The following is a 23,482-nucleotide window of genomic DNA, read 5'->3' as shown; positions in this document are numbered from 1 at the left end:
TTCTGCCGACCAAGGGCTCCAAGGCTGCAGCACATAAAAACACAAATGTAGAAACAACGGAGCACCTGTTTCAGTTGTGTAACGCAATCCAGAATGTAGGGAAATCTTTACAAAATTACTTTGCGCACCAGTGTGATAATTTGATCAACACTAGCCCCTTGCCTGACTATTTGGTGCCTTAGCTATCCATATTTCCATGTATCATCTATGCTAGGCCTCTATGTTATCTCAGCTGAGTATGTTTTGTTTCTTGCTGTCTTTTTTCAGTCTTCTTGCACATAATATTAACCACATTATGACTTTCCAAAGCCTAAGTAATCATGTTTTTAAATATACCCCATGTAGCTAGGAACTGTGATTCTGTTTGTATGGCATGATTTCGAATTGATTTTGCCACTGTTCTTTTTTGTATACTTAATAAAGTTTTTTAAAAAAGAATAGAGGACGAAGAAAGGCGTTTGAGGGCCATGTTGTTTGTAGTTTGTGACGGAACTACATCGGTATGAGCACATTCGAGGGGCGGACCATAATATGAGGCGGACTTTGACATTGGACGTTGCTCCCCAAGCTTCCGGTCCTGTCACAACCCGGAAGTGTGCGCTCCTGGTTGAAGTAAGCGGATAATAGAAGGCTACAGGTGAAACCGGCTCCTCCTCACCGTCGTCAGGGCTGATGGGACTTATCGGAGAGGCAGTACAACATCTTTAATGTTAGCTGATGGTGATGAAGGCAGGTGGTCGGCCTTTAACACGTCTGTCTGTTTAGTTGTATGTCCCGTTGTGTCGGTGAAGGAGATATTTTAAGCTAACGTTACCAGGTTAGCTGTCTTCTTTCTGCTCCTAAATAAGCCGGTCATGTTTTTATCACACTCGGAGATATGGAGAACATACTGGGAGTGTGTTTCCAGACCTTACACGGTGTTCATCTGCTCCCTCACAGCCGCACTGTACTATCTGTGGGGCCGCAAGTGTCAGGTCAGTCACGGCGGTCAAGGCCAGCGGTAATGACTGCACAAAAACGTGATTTTATTATGTGTTTTATGTCATTATTACCCTATTTATCTCATTGTTTCTTGTTCAATTTATATTACTGCGTTTTAACCTTCATGTTGTGTTAATCCTAATCTGCCCTAGTTCGGATTTTATAAAAATTAAAATTAAATTCGATTAGATTTCCTTTTACACCTATTCTATCCTATTTAATTTCTTCATTTTTTTATTCTTTTAAAAAAAAATTTAGTTGTAAGTTTTTTTAAATGTAATTTTTAATGTGATTTGACTTAATTTGATCATATTTTCCTATTTGATTAATTTAGGATTTTACCTAAAGCAACTATTTATTTATATGTTCATCACCCATTTGTCATTGAAAGTTTTTGGTGATCATTCCGCACAAAAATTTATGTATTTAAATGTGACACTTTGTGGCACAAGGTCTCTTTATTCACACACCATCAAAAATGTACCTTTTATAAAACGTATTTATTAAACTAAATATAGAAACAGTATTGTTTTTTTAATTTGCATTTCTATATGTAACGTTTGCCTGATATTTCATTACTTCGATCTGCAAAACCGACGGCACTCTCATAGAGAGATAACCCATACATTATGTTTAGGCCTGAATCTGATGCTTTATTTTTACCCATATTTAGCATTTATAAGCAGCAAATGAACAATAAGTTGATGGTTTATAATGCATAAAGCTGTAATAGAATCTTGATAACATTATTGAACGTAGTAATATATCTTATATACATATATCTAATCTATCGTTATTGTTACTTTATGCAAGTATTTGATCCCCCTTGTAGGAATTATAAATGATGATAAATACAACTGAAAGAGGTTAAAATATAGCATGTCATTATTTGCTGATTACTTTTTTAATGAATTGCTTATTTTGGTTAGTCTATAAAATGTTAAAACACTGTGAAAAATGTGATAACCTTAGATAACTTGTTTTGTCTCACCAGCGGTCCCAAAACCAAAGATATGACAATCGTATAAAACAGAGAAACAACCCTAACATCTTCGCATATGAGAAGCTGGAATCTGCAAATGTTTGACTAAATACGTTTTCTATTTCTCAGCTACGCAATGAGTGCATGTTAGATGGATACCACATAGTACTCATGTTATATACAAGTCTAAATGTCATGTGATTATGTCAGTTATCATAACCATGTTCTTAGATCATTATTTTTGACATTCTAGAAAATGTGAATAGTGTTTTTTTCAACTCAGGTGGTTGTTTTGCAGAACACAGCACACACACACACACACACACACACACACACACACACACACACACACACACACACACACACACCCTGTCCTTAAGCCCCATTCTTCTCATAGTGTTATGTCCTGTTTTGCATGCTTGTCTTGTCAATCACAGGTGTTTTTCAAAGTGTTTTCATACCCTTTTATTTTGTCTCTTTCCTCCTCCCAGGCACCGGCCCTAGTTACCAGCAAGACCTTCAGTGCTTTCCTCCTCAAGCACTGTCCTGTGGTGTCTGAGACCTTCAGTCCCACTCCGTGGTGCTGGGGAGGTCGGCTCCAGACGCTGGTCTGTGCCTTTATCAAGTCCAAACCCCCCGCTGCTTATCGCAAGTAGGATGAAGCTCCTTTATGAGTTCCACTTGTTTTCTTATGTTTCTTACTACACTATCTATATATTCATGAAAACCCTGCATTTCTGTAAGACTATGAAGCTTGTGTGTGTTGAAATAACTCCTAATCTTAAACCCACAGACTGATGAAATAGTAATTTTTACGTTAATGTACCAGTAATCCTCACTTTATTCCTCAGTGAGCTGATCCGTACGGTCGATGGTGGTCAGATCTCTCTGGACTGGGTGGACAATCAGGCCAGTGTGCCTTACCCAAAATCCTCTACTCGCCCCACGGTGCTGATCCTCCCTGGCCTGACAGGGAACAGCCAGCAGTCCTATGTGCTCCATGCCATTCGTCAGGCCACCCGCCGCGGCTACAGGTCAGTGGTGTTCTTAACCCATCTCCTGTCTTAATGACGGAATTCTTTTACCTGTGTGCACATTTTTTTTTTTCTCCTAGGTGTGTGGTCTTCAACAACAGAGGCGCTGCCGGGGAAGAGTTGTTGGTAAGTACAATGTCAGCAAATATGCCAATGTCTGTCACCTTAATAGTGTCCTTGTTTGTTTGGGTTTAATGTTTAATGGTTTGGCTTGAAACACCAGGGTTTGTCCCCAAAAACATGGCCGGAGAATGTCCAGGCGTCATGCTGCATAAATCCAGTGTTTTCATGCAAACAAATGTTGAAACACTGTCTTAAACAGTGTCACCCAGCTGTAGTGTGACTGCCAATTCAGCTTATTTACATGACACATATACTGTATGTAGCGATGTCAATATGGTACATATGATGTGTCTGTGGTTGCAGAATTGTATCCAAAATAACTTACAATAAGTGCATTGAACCATGTGGATACATAAGTACTTTGCCTTTTGGAAAAAATGTTACTGTATATTTGTGTCCCACGGACAGGCAGGGTAGATTGGAAACCACTGAGAGACCAGCTACGCCAATGGTTTTTGGTCTTTTCGTTGGATTTGTGAACAAAAAGATAAAAACTGGATGACACCAGCTGTAAGATTTCAAACACAACATCTAGAACTGGAACGCTGCATGTAACGCTGCTGCTCTATCCCTCTGCTCGCTTCAGACGCCTGTCACCTACTGCGCAGCCAATACCTCAGATCTTGAGCTTGTGGTGCAGCATGTCAAAGGACTTCACCCACATGCCCCTTTGCTTGGTGCTGGTGTGTCTTTGGGCGGGTGAGTTGGTCTATGGTGATTCCATCTGCTCGCATTCTCCGAGAAAATGTTATCAAAAAGTTGTTCCCTCGTCAAAATAGTTTCAAGCTTTGTTTCCTATCTCTGTCTTCCCTTTAGTTCCCTTTTCGAGAAACTTTTCCTGATTTTTTTTTGTTTTGTTTTGTTTTGTTCTTCTTCTTTCTTCCCCTGCCCACAGCATGTTATTGTTAAACTACCTGGGCCGTAAGCGCACAGAGTCTGGGATGGTGGCGGGTTTGACCATCTCTGTCCCCTGGGATGCACAGAAGTCCTCCGACTCGATGGAAGAACCTCTGAACTGGCTGCTCTTCAACTCGTACCTCACGAGGGGCCTGCGTCGTGTTGTCGCCAGGTCGGAAATACTGCCATTTTATAAACACGTACTTTAGTTTGACTTTTCGGCTTGTTGAGTTTGCTAATGTCTCGTTCTTACAGGCACAGGAAGGTTCTGGAGAAAGTGGTTGACATTGACTATGTTTTGAAGGTTTGGCCCGTTCTTCACATCCACTTCTTTGTAACAGTTTCTCTTCATCGCTTATTTTTTCGTGTGATCTTTCCTCTCCACCATCATTTCAAATTCTCTCTATCTTGTAGGCACGGACAGTCCGTGAGTTTGACGAACGCTTCACCTCTCTTCAGTTTGGTTATAATTCTTGTACGGAGTATTATCGCGATGCCAGCCCGGACAAAAAACTCCCCAATACAGCAGTGCCCATCTTGTGTCTGAACGCTGCGGATGACCCCTTCTCTCCAAAATACGGTCAGTAGACAAAAGGAGAAGATGGCTGTTGTGTTTGGCTACGAGTTTTTAATGTGTCTTTTTCATTAGCTGGCACTTTACTGAAGTCTGTGTCTGATTTCATGGTTGGACGTGTGTTCCCTGCAGAATATTATTCATAAATAAAACAATGATTCTGTCCTCTTGACCTCAACTAAATCTATGATGTACCCTGGGACACTCCAGCTCGAAGCACAAGGCAATGTCACCTTCAGCCCCAAACCCGACACCTAGATATGGCAGTGAAGTGGCGGTAGTCTGGATAGCACGGAATTTGGAAAGATTTCGAGTATACAACTGAGAGCATCAATAGTTGTAATACGGTAGCTATTGAAAAACTGTGCCTTAATTTTGTTTTTAAGGGCTCACCAATTCTTTTGGTTGCTCGACTGAAATCCGAGCCGTTCTCAGCGGGTATAAATGTCAAAACAAGAGCTACATAAAAAAAATTTTCAGTGATATCCTTAAATGGTCAAATGGGTTGGGATCTACTGTGACTAAGCAACTCTAACTAAATCCAACTCCTAATTTCCAATGTATTTTCTTGCAGCATTCCCGGTGAGCATAGTCCAAGGCCTGCCCAACGTCGCTCTGCTGTTGACGGCCCATGGCGGACACATCGCCTTCCTGCAGGGTTTGTTTCCCCGCGGCGAGAGCTACATGGAGCGCCTCTTCGGTCAGTTTGTCCAAGCCGTCTTCGAGCACCCGAGGGACATCAGGAAGGCATGCGGCATTAAGGAGGAGAAGACGAGCTGATCGTCTTTCATCCTTGTTCGCACTCTGAACCAGACCCGACACCAGAATGACTCTCAACTATGAACAATATGAAATCACCGGCAACAACCTCATTGCAACACATCACTTAAAACGCATAGCTTAACTTTGCGTGCAGTTATCTCACCACGGAAATGTTGGGTTTGCACTGAGAATGACCAACTGTATTGTACAATCATGTGAACTCACTGCAACTGAGCTAAACTACCTCTTCACCGTCTCAGGTTCTCTTTTCACGAGCATTCAAAGAAGATTGAAAAAAAGTCGAGAACTTTCAAGTATTCAAGAAAATCTTTCAGCCGATGAGTTCATGCCTGATATTGTATGTACACAAAAAATTATGTACAGCATACTGTATACATCAGTTTTTCTATTTTAGCTTTTCAGTAGAATGTTGATTGCTCCTAATTATAATGTCTCTCTCACATGCCGTCCCATCCTCACTTAGAGTGCTGTAGTGTCGCTGAAAACAAAATGCACAAATAGTTCTTATAGTTTGAAAAACTAGAACTTGAAAGACTTTAGAAGTGATTTGAAATTGTTATTTAAAAGAAATGAATCGAATGTGAAAACTAGAAAACCGCTAGCTGCCCTGTCGCTTTTGTTTTGCCTCATATGCTCTTTAGCTTTTTCCAGCACTTGTTTTCCTTGAAGTGCGACATGCCTTAAAGGATTCCGTTGGCGTGTTTTCAGACCTGAACAAGTACTTTGCAAACGATTTCTCAATGCGTACCAGACTGTGAGGTAATCCTGCAAGTAGCTCAGCTGTTTAAACTTTCAGTCTCACCCTCGAAGCTCCCACACGGCAGGAATACAAAAAAAGAAAATGTATAAAATGTAAACAAATGCTACTTGTAGATGCTTTTGCAGTACGCACAGTTGCAATGTAAATGATGCAGTACCTTACAGGTAAATCCGCTGACACTGCAGTAAATCTCTGTGCGTTACTTCCTTGAGGTTTTTTCACCTGCTGTGAATAATGTAAACACAAGTGGTTGTGAATTTTCTGTGTGTTGCAATCTGCCTTTTGTTTGTCATTGATGCACATTTGTCTATCGTGTCTGCATTTGCGTCCACATGATTATTATTAGGTGTGGAGTTATAAGAAGGAGGGCATTTGTTCTGAATGTAATCACTGATTTTAAGTCTTAGTACCAGGGCTAGGTGTGTGTGTGTGTGTGTGTTTGTGTGAATTGAATGTCTTAACAAAGATCAGTCAAGAATATGCAGAAGGTTTTTTCGTGTGTGCCACCAATAGTCCACTGATGATACGAACTAGGGATGAGCGAGTACGCCATTAGCTGTGCCTGTATCCGTGCTTGTAATGAGTGGTGCTTAAACAGGAAGTGTGGGAATAACCAGAAGTTCATCGTTGCAAACCTGAAATTGATGTGGCTTGATCTAATATTTAAATATTTACAGAACAGCCTCAGAACGGAGCTTCAGATCAATGTTTTCGATCACAAGACAAAGAACAGGAACAAGAACAAGTTTATTTTTAGAGTGAATAAATGAACCTCAGTCAGCTACCCAATGAGGATTGTGTCATGAACAAGGACGGATATTGATTTTACCCGAACAACACTTGCCTGTATCGGACAGTCGTTTCAGCAGAGTACTCGCTCAACCCTAATACAAACACCATTGTATGATACTATTATCAAGGAATTCTTAAGTTGTGATTTCCAGAAGATACAGTTGTTTGACATGAAGGTATTAAGATCAAAGCAGCAAATTTTGCTAATTGTTGCTAATTGGCTTTTTAAAGGGTAACTCTGCTGTATGTTTACAGGTCTTGGGGAGCACCACTGTATATAAGTTAAAATCAAAATATAAAGCCTTTTGTGGTTTCAGAGGAAGCTGCATGTAATCTGATAAATTGCCTCTAATTGTGTCTCTCAGTGGCTAAATTGCATTGTGGGTAATGAAGGTGGCAATTTTTGAAAAGCAGCCCAGTGGTCTACCACTCCTGTAACACTGTTGGAGTTTAAAAGGATCAAAATCAATGTAGTAGAACCAGAGATACTGACTTTTTATTCCACACCTTCTTCTTCTTTTTCAAAACCTGGTGCCTACATTACCCACAATGCAACTTAGCCATTGATTGACATCGCTGGAGGCAATTTATCAGATTGCATGCAGCTTCCCTCTGGAGCCACAGAAGGCTTTATACTACTTTTCTTTCACATATGTAAACAGACTTTAATGTGACATATTGGTGGAGTTGCCCTTTGAATTCAGCTGTTTTACCACATTCACTTGCCTTTATTTGCGGTGTTGTTTTCAATTATTATTATGTTTCACTTCTGTATGAGCTGCCACCACAGATCTGGGCATTATGAACTTTCTCCTTGTTTTTTTGGTTATTGAATTACACCGAATTAAAGAATGACAATAATACAAACTCTCATTTTGGTTGCTGATTTTCACCTCACCGTTGCCTGTGGCCCGCGGGGTCACAGCAACACATAATTCAGCCTGGGTTAGTTTTATCTTTTGATTGATACGTGTCAGGATGTAGGTATCAATGGAAAAATGTCATAACACACGCGTGCGACCCGTCACCAAGTCCAGCTGCCAGCTGAAATCCGAGCCGTTTTATCTCTGGAGCGGCGGGGTCATTAATGTCGCTGATTAACCAGGCAGGGTATCAATAATTAACTGTGAACAATAAAGGCCACCGCCCTCTGTCACAATGCGAACCCTTCAGCCTCATTTAGATTCATGCAATGACGCCGCAGCCTGGAAAACATCCAGTGGCATGTAGGAAGAAAAAAAAAAAAACCTAGTGGAGCAGAAGCTTTATCCTGGTCACCTCTTAGCTTTGATTATTTTCCTTTCCGGCTATCAATTATGTGAATGGGACTCTCAGAGGGGGAAAGCTCACATCAGGATCATTTTATAAAGAGATTGTGTTTGAAAAAAAAAAAACTTCGGATCTGTAACATCAGTTTACAAAAATATCATGATGAGGAGGAGGAAGAAAGCACAAAATACAGAAAATTCATCTTATGTGCTTCTCATTTTTGCTTCCCCTTGTGTGTCATCTTATACAGTGACTTTATCATTGTTTACTCAATCCTCCACTAAATTTCTCTGGTATCTACGTCAGCAGGGAATAATAAATCACTGCTAAATGACACAGAAATCCCAAATCAGTTTTGCAGCTATATTCAATTTAAAGTAATAAAAAACAGCACTATGCACATGTGGATTTTGAGAGAGAACAACAAAAAATTAGCAATAAAAACCCCACAAAAAATAGCTTCAGGTTTAGCTGAGAGTGATTTCTAGCCCCCCCCCCCCCCCCGATTTATTCTTTTCCTGTCCACTCCATCCTCCTCCTCCCGCCTGTATTCCTCTACCTGGTGTGATGGGAGGAGCCTCAGGGTTATCGTTAATGATTCAACACCCGGAGCTGCTGAGATTGACAGATAGAGAAAGAGCAGGAAAAGATTGAGAGTGAGAGATAGCTGGAGAGAAGCAAAAAAAAAAAAAAAAAAATAGGAAAAGCCGAGGAGCAGATACGGCAATGTAAGCCGAGAAAGTGTGCGGCGGTGGAGGAAGTAATGCCAGTGGAGGTTGCAGGGTGCATGTTTGTGTGTGCTCAGGTGCGTCTGCAGAAATTGCAGCGGATACTTACTTGGAAAAGTGGATCTCGTGAGCGGTTCAGGGTGGTTATTTGGCTCCTGTGATCCATGAGGCCTTTACTGGCTGGACTGACATTCTCTTCTGATCCACACACAGCCTGCAGGTGAGTATCAACCTATTTGTGGGTCCTTGTGTGTTTGAGAGTTGATTGTCATGTTAAGAAAGATCTTAAAGACATAAGGACTGCTGTGTTTGTTTAGTCTTCATTTCATCACATGGCTCAATGTGTTTAAAGTCATCTCAAAACAAAACACACCTTTTATGTAGCTTTCCTCCTTCAGATATTGAGGATATCATAATTAAAATAAAAAGTGATGATCTCCATGTGTCAGAAACCTGTGCTTTCCAGGCTCTGAAACGCACCACGAGACTAGACGAGACACATGTTCTCTCCAGGTTTCTATTACAGGGCATCTTCTGAGAATTCAGCTGTAGTTACACTCGGCCATGAATTAGTAATGAGACGGTATGGAGTGTACAGTGTGCTGCCCGTCTGTATCAGTATACAGGTGATCAATGGAGTCCTCATGTTCCTGCTGTGCGGCTAAAAAGCAGACAGAAATATTTCACTTATTATTATTTTTTTTAGCTGTCTCTGCTAACTTCTCATTTTTCATTCTTTCCCCGAAGTGTTCGCTGGATGTGTTTTCATTTTATTTTCCACGGAACACAGATAGAAATGTGTCAGACTTAAAGGTGCAATATGTAAGAATTGTCCACCTGATGAATTCATACTCCAAAGCAGTAGGGGGCAGCACATCACCGGAGTAACCGCAAATTGTTGCTGCCATTTGTTAGTTAGCTCTGTTCGCCGCCCAGCTCGCGGTCTGGTCAAGGAGTAAGGAGCAGTGGGCCAGTGTTGGTGTTTACGATTAGGACAGGCTACGGCTAGCTGGTTAGCATGCTAATTTAGGTAATCATATTTGCAGCAATACATGTTATAACATCAAAACAGATTTATACACATTTTGTTGATCATTTTAGTTCATTATTGGATGTCTTCAACTGAAATTCTTACATACTGCACCTTTAAAGGGGGACTATGTAGTTTTGGAGAAGAATTATAAACTCAGAATTTTATTGTTCACAATATCAATGAGGTATAATCCAAACTCAGAAATATTTATACTTTCCACAAGTGAATGAACAAGCTGTTCTCAGAGGAAAATTAGGTCCCCAGAACACTGTTTAAACCTAGAAGGGTGGCAGGGTCTGCCACTTATAAACAAAGCAAAACTGTTGTCCTTTAAGGTCAGTTTGTTTATTCGGTTTCTTCCGTCATGAAAACAAAGACAGCTTGATTATTTAGTTTGTTTAAGCGTGAAAATCAGTCAATGAAGCTCTTGGTATTCTGATTAGAATCACTTCCCCAAAAACTACAGAGTGCTCCTTTACCATTATTACACAATTGCAAATCATTATCGATGATCTAATATTGCTGAAAATCTACCTCACATAATCATAAAAAGACAGCACAACTGGCAGTGTGCAGCAGCTCACGGGATCGCTGCTTGAACTCCGGTCGCCCCGGGCTAAACACGCAGAGTTAAACTAACTGTGGTTTTCCTTCATTAAATGTTGACCAGCAGGCAGTAAAGGTTATCTTCCACATCTGCCCCAGTCGTCTCTCTTTATAGCTGCCAGTTCCTAGAAAGCTTACAAGTTATGTGTCTGTGTGGTTAATAAAACACCCCGGGACAAATTTGAGTGGTGCAACATGTCGCAATGTATCATTTGCGCCCTAGTGTTCACAGGCCTGTTCACTCCAGGCACTGCAGCTGCTTTTGGTGTGTGCTGGACTGCATCACGTTGTTTCGTCCTTTGATAGTCATTAGCGTGGTGTGATGGGTTATATTTCAGTTAAGGTCACCAGGGTTGCTGTCTTAAAACGGCAACTGGTCTTATCCAGAATCACCTTCTGCCCCGTCAAAGAGACACCGATAATGGAACAGAAGCCATTTTATTCCCCCCCGTCACTGTTTGTTGCTCTATTGCTCAGCGACTTTATGATGCGCTAACATCGAGCTAATCTCAGAGCCGTCCAATGTTCAGGGTGAGGCTGCGGTGACTCGGGTCACGTGATGCAGCAAGCTGGCAAACAGCTCGTCCAGGTCAGGCTCTACTGGAGCGGATATGTGTGTGTGTGTTTAGGTTATTGGTCGGTGTTTGCGGTGGTTGTAATGTTTGGCCTGTCAATAGAGACTTAAATATATTTCCATCAACGGCATAAAGAAAATGGCAGAGAAGCATCTTTATCAGGGCTTTTGTCAACATATCTCCTAGATGAAAAAAAGAATGATCTTCTGTCGGAATGGTTAGCATGTGCACACATTTGGTGCGAGGCTAACTCCACTTTAAACATAAAACTGTACAGAGGAGGCGGTTAAAGGAACAGTTCACCTAAAATATGAGATTAGGTCATTATCTACTCAGACCCATGCCCATGGAAAGTCGTGGTTTGTAGCCCACAAAACATTTCTGGAACGTCACAGCAAAACAGCATAGCAGCAACTAAAGTTAATGGGGACTTGTTTTAAAATGTGAATAAAACAACCAAAAAAGAAAAGATAAAATGGCTCCTTACCCTCGTCTAGTGCAAACTTGGCCTCCGGAAGCCTTGAGATCCTATTAGAAGCATTGACAACCTTTTAAAAGCTGAAATATTCACTGTCATTTGGGATCTCAGGGAGCAGTGGAGCAATCTACTTCAGTTTCCTCGGCGAATGCTGCATCGCTGTTTTGTTGCGAAACCCCAGAAATGTTTGTGGACGACAACATTTCACCTCGTTTCCCATCGGCACAGGGGTGAGCAAATAACTGCAGAATCTTCAGTTTTGGATGAACTGTTCCTTTAACGCACCACATCATTATTATATTCTAGACGCGCACATAACGAAATATGCACAGGCACTCAACCTGCATTAAGGGAGCTGACTATGTAGGGGTTTTTTGTACTGTTTTGGCAGGTTTTGTGCAGTCACAGGTGCAGTTAAAGAGGTTTAGCAAAAGCTGGCAGGGTGTGACAGCATTCAGACAGCACCCTGTTGACTGTCCATCATTAGTGTGCATTATTCAGCGGGGCTCTCGCTGTGTGCCGGCAGTGGAGTAGAGTTCACTGCCTTTTGAAAAAGACACCACACATACAGTTGAAATAACACATCTGGGGCTTTTAGTGTGTTTAACTCTCCACATACCAACATGTTCGATATTTTATGTTCAGGTGCATCATTTACATGAACCTACATGCCTGTTACCGATTGTGCTGCTGATTATCTGCTTCCTCCCATACTGTATGTTTTTTTACTTTTTTGAGCAGTCATGGAGAAGCAACTGGAAGAGCTGAAGCGGCAGCTAGAAAAGCAATGTCTGATCAACGAGGAGCTGCAGAGGCAAAACCAGGACCTGGGTGAGTGCAACCACAACTTTATACTCTTTATAACATTAAAAGTGTAACTTCACAGGAGACTACGGCCAACATCACAGCTGGGTGTGGTGTTCAGTTGGGTCGTGACCACGTCCAGCTGTGATATTGCTGCCACCTATAGCAGGACAATCAGGATTGAGGTGTGTTCAGACAGAAAGCAGACTGAATTTCCACGTTGTTTGCCTCATATTTTGCTGAACGGTTTGTGTTTATTTGCCCCCAAACGTCAATGCATCGTCTACAGGCCCACAGATGGCTAGCAGCAGATGCACTGACACAAAGTCTGCCTGTGAGTGTTCAACTAAACAAGGATGCTATGGATTTTATGGTCTGGTTAAGTTTATTCACACATGGAAAGAGTCAAGAAAAGCTCCTGTTGTGTATTCATATACTTGGTTTGGTCACCGCAAACACAGCAGGAGATGCTCCGACATCTCGTCAAAAATATCCATAAAGCATCCATTTGGTTGCCAGAAACATTGGCTGGAAACTGTCCCAAGGTCTCCTTAAAAGTATCCAGTGGAGTCAACATGATCACTGGCTCAGCACGACTTCCCACCACCCATCGCTTCCACCCTCCCCTCCAGTCCATTGTTGATTTCCTCCATTATTACTCATTGTTAGCCTCTGTATTTCTATTAAATAGATGCCTACTTGCACAGACGTGCACCAGGTCTTGCAGCCTCGGAGGAATTTGTACCACTGCTTTTTAATAGCTTTTTTTGATTAAGTTCACATCATCTTTCGGAACACAGACTGGTGTAGTAACTCTTTAATGCACGTGTTGGCAGAATTAATACATGAGCAATGAAAACATCAAATTGCAATGTCAAAGCAAATCTGTAACAACAATGCCGGCTTAAGAAAAACTGGCTGAAATGAGCTTATCCCACATATATTAGATCAGTGTGATATTAGAAAAGTGTCTATAGTTTATGCGCTGGAGGAATGAGAACACATAATGACACACCTTTAATAACCATACGTTAGAATGGTGCCTTGTGATGTTTTGCTTGTTAAATATGTTTCTCTGTTTTTGATCCACATAGAACAACGACTGCAGGAGAAAGAGAAACTTCTGCAGGATCTCCAAAGTCAATATCATGACCTGGGTAAGAGTTCAACATGGGCACCAGGGGCAAGGACTCACACACACAGAAACACACTCACACACCACATGATCGAGGCGACCTCTGGTTCAACATTCGGCTGGAGCTTGGCACCAATTTACAGTAGTTAACCCTCTGTATGTGTTCCTCTGTTTGTCTGTCTCAGAGTTTCCCTCTCAGGGCGGTAATGAGATTGAACCGGAGGTCAGGAAGAGCCGCGCGGCTGTCATCGCCTCCGAACCGATCCCCGAGACCCTGGAGATTATGCGCAACAAGGTCAAGAAAACTGCCAGGTTGGTAATCGGTACTGATATAGGAAGAGAGGTCCCATTTGAGCAGGACTGCACAGGCTTTTTGCCTTTTTTCCCCAATTTAATTACCTCTCCTTCACATACATAATGTATGCTGGGTAAGCATGTTGTGTGGGAGCTGCTTAAGATTCCAGTGACATCAGACTAAGATGACTTCTTTCACCTCTCATCATCAGTGAGACAAATCTGATCGTCAAAGCCATCCAGAAGAATGATTTCCTGGGCCGCCTCGACGACGAGCAAACAGCCATGATGGTGGATCTCTTAGTGGTGAATAACTTCAAACCGGGGGAGGACGTAATCAAAGAGGGCTCTGAAGGAGACAGAATGTACATAGTAGCAGGTGTGGACACGTCTGGATGTGTGTGTGTGTGTGTGTGTGTGTGTGTCTGCAGGTGATGGAGGATTTTATTTTGAAATAATCTGAATTGACTGAACTAATTTCTGTATGTTGCAACTTTATTTTCCTTCCACCTTTTTAGATGGGGAGCTTCGTGTCACCCAGGCAGGCAGGGACCTCCGTCAACTTACCACTGGTGATGTGTTCGGGGAGTTGGCCATCCTGTACAACTGCAAACGGACAGCAACAGTTTCAGGTCAGCTCCTAGAAGCACATGTAGACAAATATACAGATATTATAAAAGGCGTTTGTGCCATTGGTCTGACAAAAATACATGTGTAACTTTATCTATAAATGAAAGTGAATTTTTGTCTTGTGTTACGTGCGTGAGTTTGACTTCCAGATCATTGTGTTTACTCACAGCCAGATTACTGTACTGTACATTAGCCTTAAGCTAGCGAGCAACGGCACGCTCTTTGTGTTTTACTGCAGGACAACCTCTTACGAAACTCAGCACTCACTAGGCCCTTCTTTAGTCGTCTCTGTAACTTTACATTCATACTGCTGTAGCAGTGTTATTTTAGATCACACTACCTTGTTTGGCATGACCCGCCCTACTCTGCCTCTGATTGGCTACATCCTGCCCGTTCAGTAATGCGCATGTGCAACTCTTACCAAAGATTGAACAGAAGCGAGATGTCACACTCTGTAGCTAAAACGGAGCATTCAAGACACAGTCTGAAAAGGGCTTCAGCAGCAATGCACCATATGAGAAACAGGAGGTGTTTTTTGAATATTAAAGTATACAAACCTATCTTACTAGGACCCCCAAATAAAAGTACGAACCTGAAAATTAGCACAATATGACCTCTTTAAAGTACACAAACACTCGACAGTTGAGGTCACTTCTGCAGTTTGTTGCTGCAGTCAGGTCAATAAATGGGAATGAAGTTAAATCCACTTTTTAATCCCAGAAATGAAAAGTAATCGCTGAAGTATCTTCCCTTCAGGAGATCAGAGCAGAATCCAGTATGACTCTGCGCTAGACTGTACTCCAGAGATGGCTGGCTCTATTTTAGTCCATAACGGCCCCCTATGTATTCTTGTGTAATGACAGTAAAACAGTTCAGGCAGTCTACGCTTCAGCTCTCCTCACTTTCATTTACATTGCAGCAAAGACAGTAGTGCGCCTGTGGTACATGGAGCGGCAGACCTACAGGACGATCATCACCAACAAGTCCAAGAAGAAACGAGAGCAGCTCATGGGCTTCCTGAAGACGTGAGTTTTAAGGACTCTGCAGCTGCTGCACATGCGGTGGTTTCTTCTTATGTCCCACTGCCAGAACAGCGTTGGCATCTTTCATGGCTTCATGAGTCATATCACAACTATTTCTAACCCTGCTGCTATATTTTCTATACGCCATCACAGGTCTCGTACTCTGAAGGACCTGAATGATGTCCAGCTGTCCAAAATCATTGACTCAATGGAGGAGGTGTGTAAATGTGAACTTTGAGTGTTAGAACCATTCTCACGTCCAACAACAGTATATGTACATTTTTTAATAACTACTTCTCCCATTTGCAGGATTTGAGGATACATGTTGTACATTTTCAAGTCACCTGTCATGATGGCTTTGTTCTTCTGTAAATCCCCCCTCAGGTGAAGTACCAGGACAAAGATGTCATCGTTCGAGAAGGAGCAGAAGCAAACACATTCTACATCATCCTCAAAGGAGAGGTAACACGCCGTCTCTTTTAAATGCTGTATGTAAACATGCACTCGTTCTCGACCCTCACGCCTGTTCCCTCCCCCCCTGTTTCAGGTCCTGGTGACTAAGAACGTGAACGGGCATCAGAAGCAGATTCGTAGGATGGGAAAAGGGGAGCATTTCGGGGAACAGGCCCTGATACGGTAAACATACAGTGGCAGCTCGACACATGCCTGAGGATATTTGTTCGAGCCTCGTGCAACATTCTCCCTCTCCGTGGACACCTACCCTCGGCTGCTGTCATCTCTGACATCATGATTGCATAGCTTGCCAATTATCGTTTTGTCATCGTGTCAGCCAATTTTGTGAGAACTCAAAACATTTGGCCAACATTCAAATCCTTGTTGCGGGTGTCAGTGTTATTGCATCAACCCAGCACTCATGTGGACAGGGTTGAAATGTTTGTTGTCTCACTGGGAAGGGTTTTTAGATGCAGGTTTGCGCGGCAGAGACCAATAAATAATCAACAATTCCTCGCTGTAAATGAACAAATGAACCACTGTTGCAAGTTTTTCTCAAATAAAATGTACAGTAACGACCTATTTATGACGACAGTAATGGCCAGTTTCTCTTGGTTGACATGTGAAATGCTTTCTCCTCTCGCAGGGAAGTCTTGAGAACTGCTACCTGCTCTGCCGACGGCCCTGTCACCTGCTTCTCCATTGACAAGGAGTAAGTCTGACACGACATTCTGAATTCTGAGTGTAAATGGAGGTGATGCTCCAGTTCAGACAGCAGCTGTTAGTCCCTGAGAATACATCCGTGAAGGAATTCCTCCAGCGTGTGTTTGTCTTCCTCAGCGGCGCTTTGTTTGCACTTGTTTGTTTGATGCTCAGCTCAACTAACAATGCCTTCTTGTCCTGAAGGGTATTCGAAGAGACAATTCCCATAGAGCACCTGGAGCTATTTGATGAGTATGTACCATAAAAACACTTTACATTCTTGCCTCAATCTTGGTGATAACAGGGAGATGTGTACACAGACTGCCATGATTAGATTCTTGCTCAAAACTCGACTCTCATTTGTTTGTTTTCTTCCTACTAGCTCCAAAGTGCTGCAGGAGGCACAAGCTCCAGTGAAGTCAAGGTGGGGATGATCAGGCTTGTTGGGAACACAGTCATATGAATCACATCAATTAGCTCCTTAAGATGGAATAACATGAGTTAAAGGTTCTCCATCCTTCTGTCTTTGTCAGTCCCAGCTCCACTCTGCGGTTTAAGGATCTGGTTCCTGTGTTTTATCAGGAGGGTCGCTTTCAAGGAGATCCTGTCACTCTTGGAGTCGGAGGGTTCGGTCGTGTTGAGCTGGTGAGTGTTTTTTTGTGGTCACTTTTGTGGATCACTACTGTGATATTTGCTGGAATGCAATAATTCTCTAAACAATTTACTAAGTTGGATTTTACGGCATTAAAAAATGGACAGAGCATCAACTGGTTTCAAAAAGAAGTTTGAATGCATGTAAGCTTATGAGAAAATAACCCTACTTCTCACTCGATTTATCACCTCCTAAACTGTTCCTAATGAGTTTTATGGTCTCGATCACTAGATTCAAGTCTTCTTCAACACAGCATGATGTTCAGTCTGTGAAATATGGTCCCTTAAAGAGCAAAATAGACAATAAAGCAGAGCCTGCATTAGGGAGGGGCTAGCTTTTGATTGACAAGTAGCTGCTTCAACGTTCTCAGTCAGATCCAATCAGGATTAAGGCTTAGCAATATGTATCTGCTTCACCCTCTCATCCAAATATGGTCACTTTTGGCTCCAAAAAAACAAAACAAGATTAAACTAACTAAATGTCAAACTTTTAAAAGTTTCTGCCTAAAGGACATTACGTTAAGCCCAAGATGAGTAGAGCAAGAGGTATGACAGGAGGTGATAAATTGTAAGGGACTGTAGGAAAAATGTTTGGGGCTTCATCTAATCTTTTATTTTACTGAAAAGTAAGGCAGTTCTCTGTGTTATTGATATTCATCTTGGATAGTCCCCTTCACAAGTGCAATAACGTCCCTCCTAATATCTCATAAGTAAAATGGTGAAAACCCCCCCCCAAAAAACAAATCTAGCCGCTTGCCTTAAGATTTGAACCGACAGATAAATGTTATTAACGGTCACTGACAAAATAAAAACAAAAACAAAGCCCTGATACAGAGAAAAGCAGGTTGTGCTCTCCATTTTTCCATTCTGATTTTTATTTTACAAGAGAGGACTGTTATAAAAAATGCGAAAAAATTAAAGAAATTAAATATAAAACACTCCTGCTCCCCCCCAAATTTAGACTTACCTTCACTATAAATGTAAACATGCATGCAGTCAGTTGCAGTAATTGTGTTCCTACCAACCTTAGCCTACAGTATGCAATTTTGTGAAACTAACTGGCTAACTATCTGGCTTTTAACTCTCTACCCCCAAACTAAAATCCTAACCATTTATCATTCAATCATTTTAAGTAATAGTTCTTGTTTGTTGCCATTTTAAGATGACCACAGTGAATCACGGGACGTATTACGCCATGAAGCGAGTCAGCAAGAAGCACATCGTTGCCAAGAGACAGGAGGAGCACATGCTGTTTGAGAAGAAGATCCTTAAAGCCACCCAGTGTGACTTCATCGTCAGGTATCACAGACGCACACGGTCGTTTCATTTCAACACATAAATGCAGTTTAATGTGCAGAAAAATGTGAGTTGGCGTTAAATACTGTTTCGTTTTTTTTCTCTGTAGGCTTCATGCTGCTTTTAAAGACACACGATACATCTACATGGTCATGGAGTTCTGTGTTGGAGGAGAGATCTGGACCAAACTCAAAGAAGTGTAAAAATCACAAAAGACACAGACATTTAGATATTTCTACTCGGTTCGAACAGAAGATTAAGATACACAAAGTGGGAATATCTCCAGATTTTATTATTTGTTTGCTGCAAAACGGGTACGAAACCAAGACATATAGCGAATGCTGTCACCCACATCCATCTATAGTGACAAATATAAAATCAACTTCAGTTCCTAAGAGCTGATGGTGCAAAGTCAAAATGAAAATATCAGCAGCAGGAAGTGGTAAAAGGTAATAAATGTGTCTGAGAGCGATGCAGAGGAGTGAGTCTTGAAGAGGTGTATATCAACCGCTCATGTCTCTGTGATTTTCAGAGGGCGTTTTGACGAGCCCGTCGCTGTGTTCTGCACTGCCTGTGTGGTGGAGGCCTACGCCTACCTCCACAAGAAGAACATCATGTACAGAGACCTGAAGCCTGAGAACCTGATGCTGGACGTAAAGGGCTACGTCAAACTGGTGAGAGCTTACCTGTGCACATGTGTCGATTTCTACGTGTGTTTGCAGGGTAATGTAGGCACCAGGTTTTGAAAAGCCATCGACCTAACTCTGCCATTGCACTTCTATAACACCGTTGGACTCAGTTTAAAAAACAAATGATTAAAATCGATACAGCAGTTCCATCTTCTTTCTTTTCTAAACCTGCTGCCTACATTACCCACACTGCAATGTAGCCACAGAGTGCTTCAAATGTGTCAATTCACACCTGGCATTAAATGCTTATTGATGCGTATCTTCAGTGACCTCTTGTGATTGGCTCTGCAAACATACACCTACTGTCCGTCACTGGAAGTAAAGGATACGGTAACATCTGCTGAATTAACAAGAAGCCCCAAATTCTGAATAGTTTGTTGAGGTCAGCTTTTCATAAAGTTTATGAAGTGTCTCCTAACACAACAAGTCTCAAGACTGAGAGGGAGTCTGGGGAGTCTCACCTCGAGGCGTCAAAGTAGAGGCTCTCAGCATGTTGCATTCTTTAGTAAATGTAATGCACGTGGTGAAATCAGTTGCAACTGTGTGTTCAAACACCCCTAAAACCTTTAAAAAACTTGAATCTGTAAAATTGGTGGAGTTACCCTTTAAGGACGAGTGAAAAATGACGATAATGCACTTGTTAAGGTCACTGGTGTTTTTACATGCAAAGGCTGCACCAAGTTGCCTGTATGCAAACTGAGGAGGATTTGTATATTTCCCTCTCTCCATGTGTGTGTGTGTGTGTCTCTGTACAGGTGGACTTTGGGTTTGCTAAGGAGATGGTGCGCGGCGAGAAAACCTACTCATTTGTCGGCACTCCTGAGTACATGGCCCCGGAGATCATAAAGAACCAGGGGCATGACTTCGCAGTCGACTTTTGGTCCCTCGGCATCCTGATCTATGAGCTACTGGTGGGGAGGTAACACTAACACACATGCAATCATCTGATAAGCTTGAATAAATAAAGTATTATGTAGCGAAAGGAAGAGTGCATGTCACGAGACGGTCACAAGAGTGTGGCGAGTGAATGAATGGGCCGATGTTAGCCAGCAGATGGCAGCAGGGAAGTATGACTGACATCTGCAGAGTTCAGTGTTTGCAGTCACAGATTCAGGCTGTCCAACAGCAGCTGACTGAACCAATTTCCATGGTGAACATCACTCTTCTCTCTTCATTTCCCTCTCAGCCCTCCCTTTTCAAGCTCAGAGCCTCAGAAGATTTACGCCAAGATTCTGGACGGGGTGCTGAAGTATCCACCTTACCTGAGCGAGGCGGCCAAGTCCATTATCAGTAAACTGTGCAGGTGAAATCGGGATTAAAATTTCATGCACCGATAAAGCTGCGGAATGAATTCAAAATGAAGTGAGAATAACTTTCCCATGAAATAGAGTTGGATCATGTAATATGCATGTGAAAATGGTGAGAAGTTTGAGGGTTTCATACGGTGCAGGGCATGAATTATGGAACATATCTGAAAGATCCATGCACTCGTATTTTTCTCGGATTTTAAATGCAAATCTCTTGAAATATTTGAATCCCTGAGTGACCTCTTAGTGTGTTTCTTTTTTGCAGACCTCGGCCGGGCCAGAGGTTAGGAAACACTAAGAATGGAATCAAAGATGTGCGGCATCACAGGTAACCGTGGCAACGTGTCATACGATAGTAAAAGAAAAAATGTGTGTTGTCACATAAACCTCTTGGTGAAAAGACTAATCTAGTATTCACCACCTGGCCTACTTCCTCTCGTCTTGACAGTTTAAGTTCCTACTAGCGCTGAATCTTTCTATTTCTTCCTCGTTCTCGGAACGTTTGACCTGCAATCTCGTCTCATCTCTTCCCCGCAGGTGGTTCAGCAACATGAACTGGCACAAGCTGCGTGTGGGTCAGCTTGACGCCCCCACAGTCCGACTCATACGCAAGGCAAGTCAAAAGCGACTGCCTGAGCTTGTTTACTACTGTGTGGAAAGAGGCTTTTGTGTGGTTTAAGGAAAAAGAAAGCAAAAAACACGGCCAAGAACACTCTCTCCCAGAGAGGATTCTGTGGAGTAATTCAGACCTACTGGCTGCTCCTTTTTTTCTCTTTAATATTGAAACATGAAATACTAAATGTACCACAATCAAAATGAATATTTTCAAAGGAAATTATTTAAACAGCCCAATATCCTGGCAGTTTTTAATTGAAATTATCACAAAACATGTCTATAGGACTTGAAGAAGTTTTGATTTTACCAAAAAAATGTTGATTGCACAATATAATCCCTGTAGAATAATGACACCACTGGCGTAAAGATTCCCTATAAACTTAATTTTCACGATGTAGTTTTGTCCATGACTGGGTGCAGAATCTCCAGGGAAAATCATGCCGGGCTGGCAGCCTGGCACCATTTCAGTCTGTGTTCACGTCTCCATTATAGACTAAATGATTGAATAAACTTGCATTTTGTCCCTGTTTTTTGTACTCTAAGGAAAACAGAAACAATTCAGTTGGCCAACAATACCACTTGAAAACACTAGGGGGAGTAGGTTGTCACGATCTTTCCTTAACACTTGACCAAAGAGAAACATTTCATCACAGTCCTGTACGCCTCCCATCCATCCTGACTCGTTTTTCTAGAGATAACATAATAAATAACTTGTGATCTTAAGATAATGGCATTAGATAATTATTTCAGGTTATTGCATGTTACGGGCTTCTGTGCATGTTAAATATATCCAGATCTTTCGATTAACTATGATTTTCTTTCTTTCTTTTTCTTCAGGGCCCCTGCTACATCAACTTTGATCGTTTCCCTGTCGATCAGACCAAGGTAGACGAGGAGTTCTCTGGTTGGGACCGTGACTTCTGACCACCGTGACGTCACTCGCATCACCCACCAAATCATGAAAACCTCCCTTGAAGCCAAAACATGGTCACACGATGGTAGTAGGAGCTTTATATTGAGGAAAAAAAACCAAACAAAAAACATAATCCATTTCACAGTTGGTTATGGACGACCATCGAGGAGGCAGATGGACAGAGACGGTGTGAAGATGTTAGGACGTTCTGTTTCTGAATGCAGAACGCTGATGAAGAAGTGTTTATAACACTGTCCGCTGATTAGAATAAAACACCCGTCCAAGTGCTTTGCTTGCTGAGAAAATAAGGCTTGAGTCACACTGTACAGTCTGTACAAAAGGCCAGCTCGTACCAAACCTGACAAATGAATCAATACTGATGTCGTCTCTGTTTTGTTTTGTTCTGTTAGATTTGATGCTCACCAGCTCGTAGCAGAGCTGCTAAATGCTTTAATATTGCTAAAGTTGTTGTTGTTTTTTATTGCAAACTGTCACTTTTTTCCCTTTGTTTTTGGATAATCTGTTTCTGTGCAGATTGTTCTCCACGCACCTTGATTGTATTTTAAAAAGATCATAGAGCATCCCGATGAAAAATTTCTATGTCTCGAGTTTAGTCAATAAAAGTGCTCTTATGCTTGAGTCGGCTGTTTTGTCTCCCACACGTACCCGGCTTTGTGTAACAATCAAATCCCAGGTGTGAAATGGTGCAGATTTTTATGCTGTTGTGGCCAAATCGCACATATATTGCATACAAAGAGCAACTGGAGCTTATAGAGATGTTATCTCAGAGTTGAATGGCCTGGGAGAGACTGTTTGCAGAATTCATCTGATGGACTCCATGTTGGTGGCAGATGATTTTTTTTTTTGGCTCTGGATGAGTACAGCTGTCCGTCAAGGCAGCGGGAGGAATCCTTTTCATCCTTCCTGTTCATGCCTAGTGAGACTATTTTTCCACACCAGTATATATATAAAAAAAAGAACCCTCACATGAAGGGAGTCATATCTTCCAAAGTGGAAAGATTCACACCCAGATGTTTCCCTCCTGCCGGAAAGACTTTGAAGTCTAGGATCGAATGCATGGACAGCGCTGACAGCAGTGGCTCAGAGGATGTACAATATAGTACAAAATGATCTCTCTGAAGGAGGTTTCCTGCTGAGCTGCATGTACGATCGACACATATTTGAAGGGCAACCTTGTTGTACCTGCAATCAGTGTGCCAACATCAAATCAACAGTGTAAACAGGATTAGAGCAAATTACGGGAGCCCTGGAGCCCCATTGTGTGCGCCACAACACAATCTGTTGAAAAGTGGAGAGGACAGGAGGGAAACAAACCGACCATGTCACGTGGCGTTG

General features: G+C 42.0%; 2 protein-coding genes across 3 annotated transcripts; both read left to right on the top strand.

Moving 5' to 3' along the window:
* Positions 1–547: 547 nt before the first annotated feature.
* On the top strand, positions 548–7,793 carry LOC115573945 (phospholipase ABHD3-like). Of its 2 annotated transcripts, none has more exons than XM_030405056.1 (9): positions 548–974; positions 2,455–2,615; positions 2,815–2,997; positions 3,078–3,123; positions 3,707–3,819; positions 4,016–4,189; positions 4,273–4,321; positions 4,432–4,597; positions 5,166–7,793. In XM_030405056.1, exons 1-9 carry the CDS (start codon positions 855–857, stop codon positions 5,369–5,371), a joined length of 1,218 nt encoding a protein of 405 aa, XP_030260916.1. In that variant the 5' UTR covers positions 548–854; the 3' UTR covers positions 5,372–7,793. The 2 variants fall into 2 exon arrangements, with proteins under 2 accessions (XP_030260916.1, XP_030260917.1); XM_030405057.1 differs by having other exon boundaries at positions 549–729.
* Positions 7,794–8,860: 1,067 nt separating this feature from the next.
* prkg3 (protein kinase cGMP-dependent 3) lies at positions 8,861–22,765 on the top strand. Its single transcript, XM_030404541.1, has 22 exons — positions 8,861–9,143; positions 12,357–12,446; positions 13,514–13,576; positions 13,740–13,866; positions 14,061–14,227; positions 14,367–14,480; positions 15,398–15,503; positions 15,654–15,717; positions 15,885–15,962; positions 16,048–16,136; positions 16,600–16,665; positions 16,860–16,907; positions 17,038–17,079; positions 17,189–17,300; positions 18,469–18,605; positions 18,712–18,801; positions 19,135–19,276; positions 20,047–20,210; positions 20,478–20,594; positions 20,864–20,926; positions 21,136–21,211; positions 22,051–22,765. The coding sequence occupies exons 2-22, from the start codon at positions 12,359–12,361 to the stop codon at positions 22,135–22,137; spliced, it is 2,040 nt and encodes a 679-aa protein (XP_030260401.1). The 5' UTR covers positions 8,861–9,143; positions 12,357–12,358; the 3' UTR covers positions 22,138–22,765.
* The last annotated feature ends 717 nt before the right edge of the window (positions 22,766–23,482 follow it).

This window comes from Sparus aurata, chromosome 22 (assembly GCF_900880675.1).
Source record: "Sparus aurata chromosome 22, fSpaAur1.1, whole genome shotgun sequence".
Lineage (NCBI taxonomy): Eukaryota > Metazoa > Chordata > Actinopteri > Spariformes > Sparidae > Sparus > Sparus aurata.
Note: the sequence above shows the minus strand (reverse complement) of the source record. Positions and strands in the feature narration are given on the sequence as shown.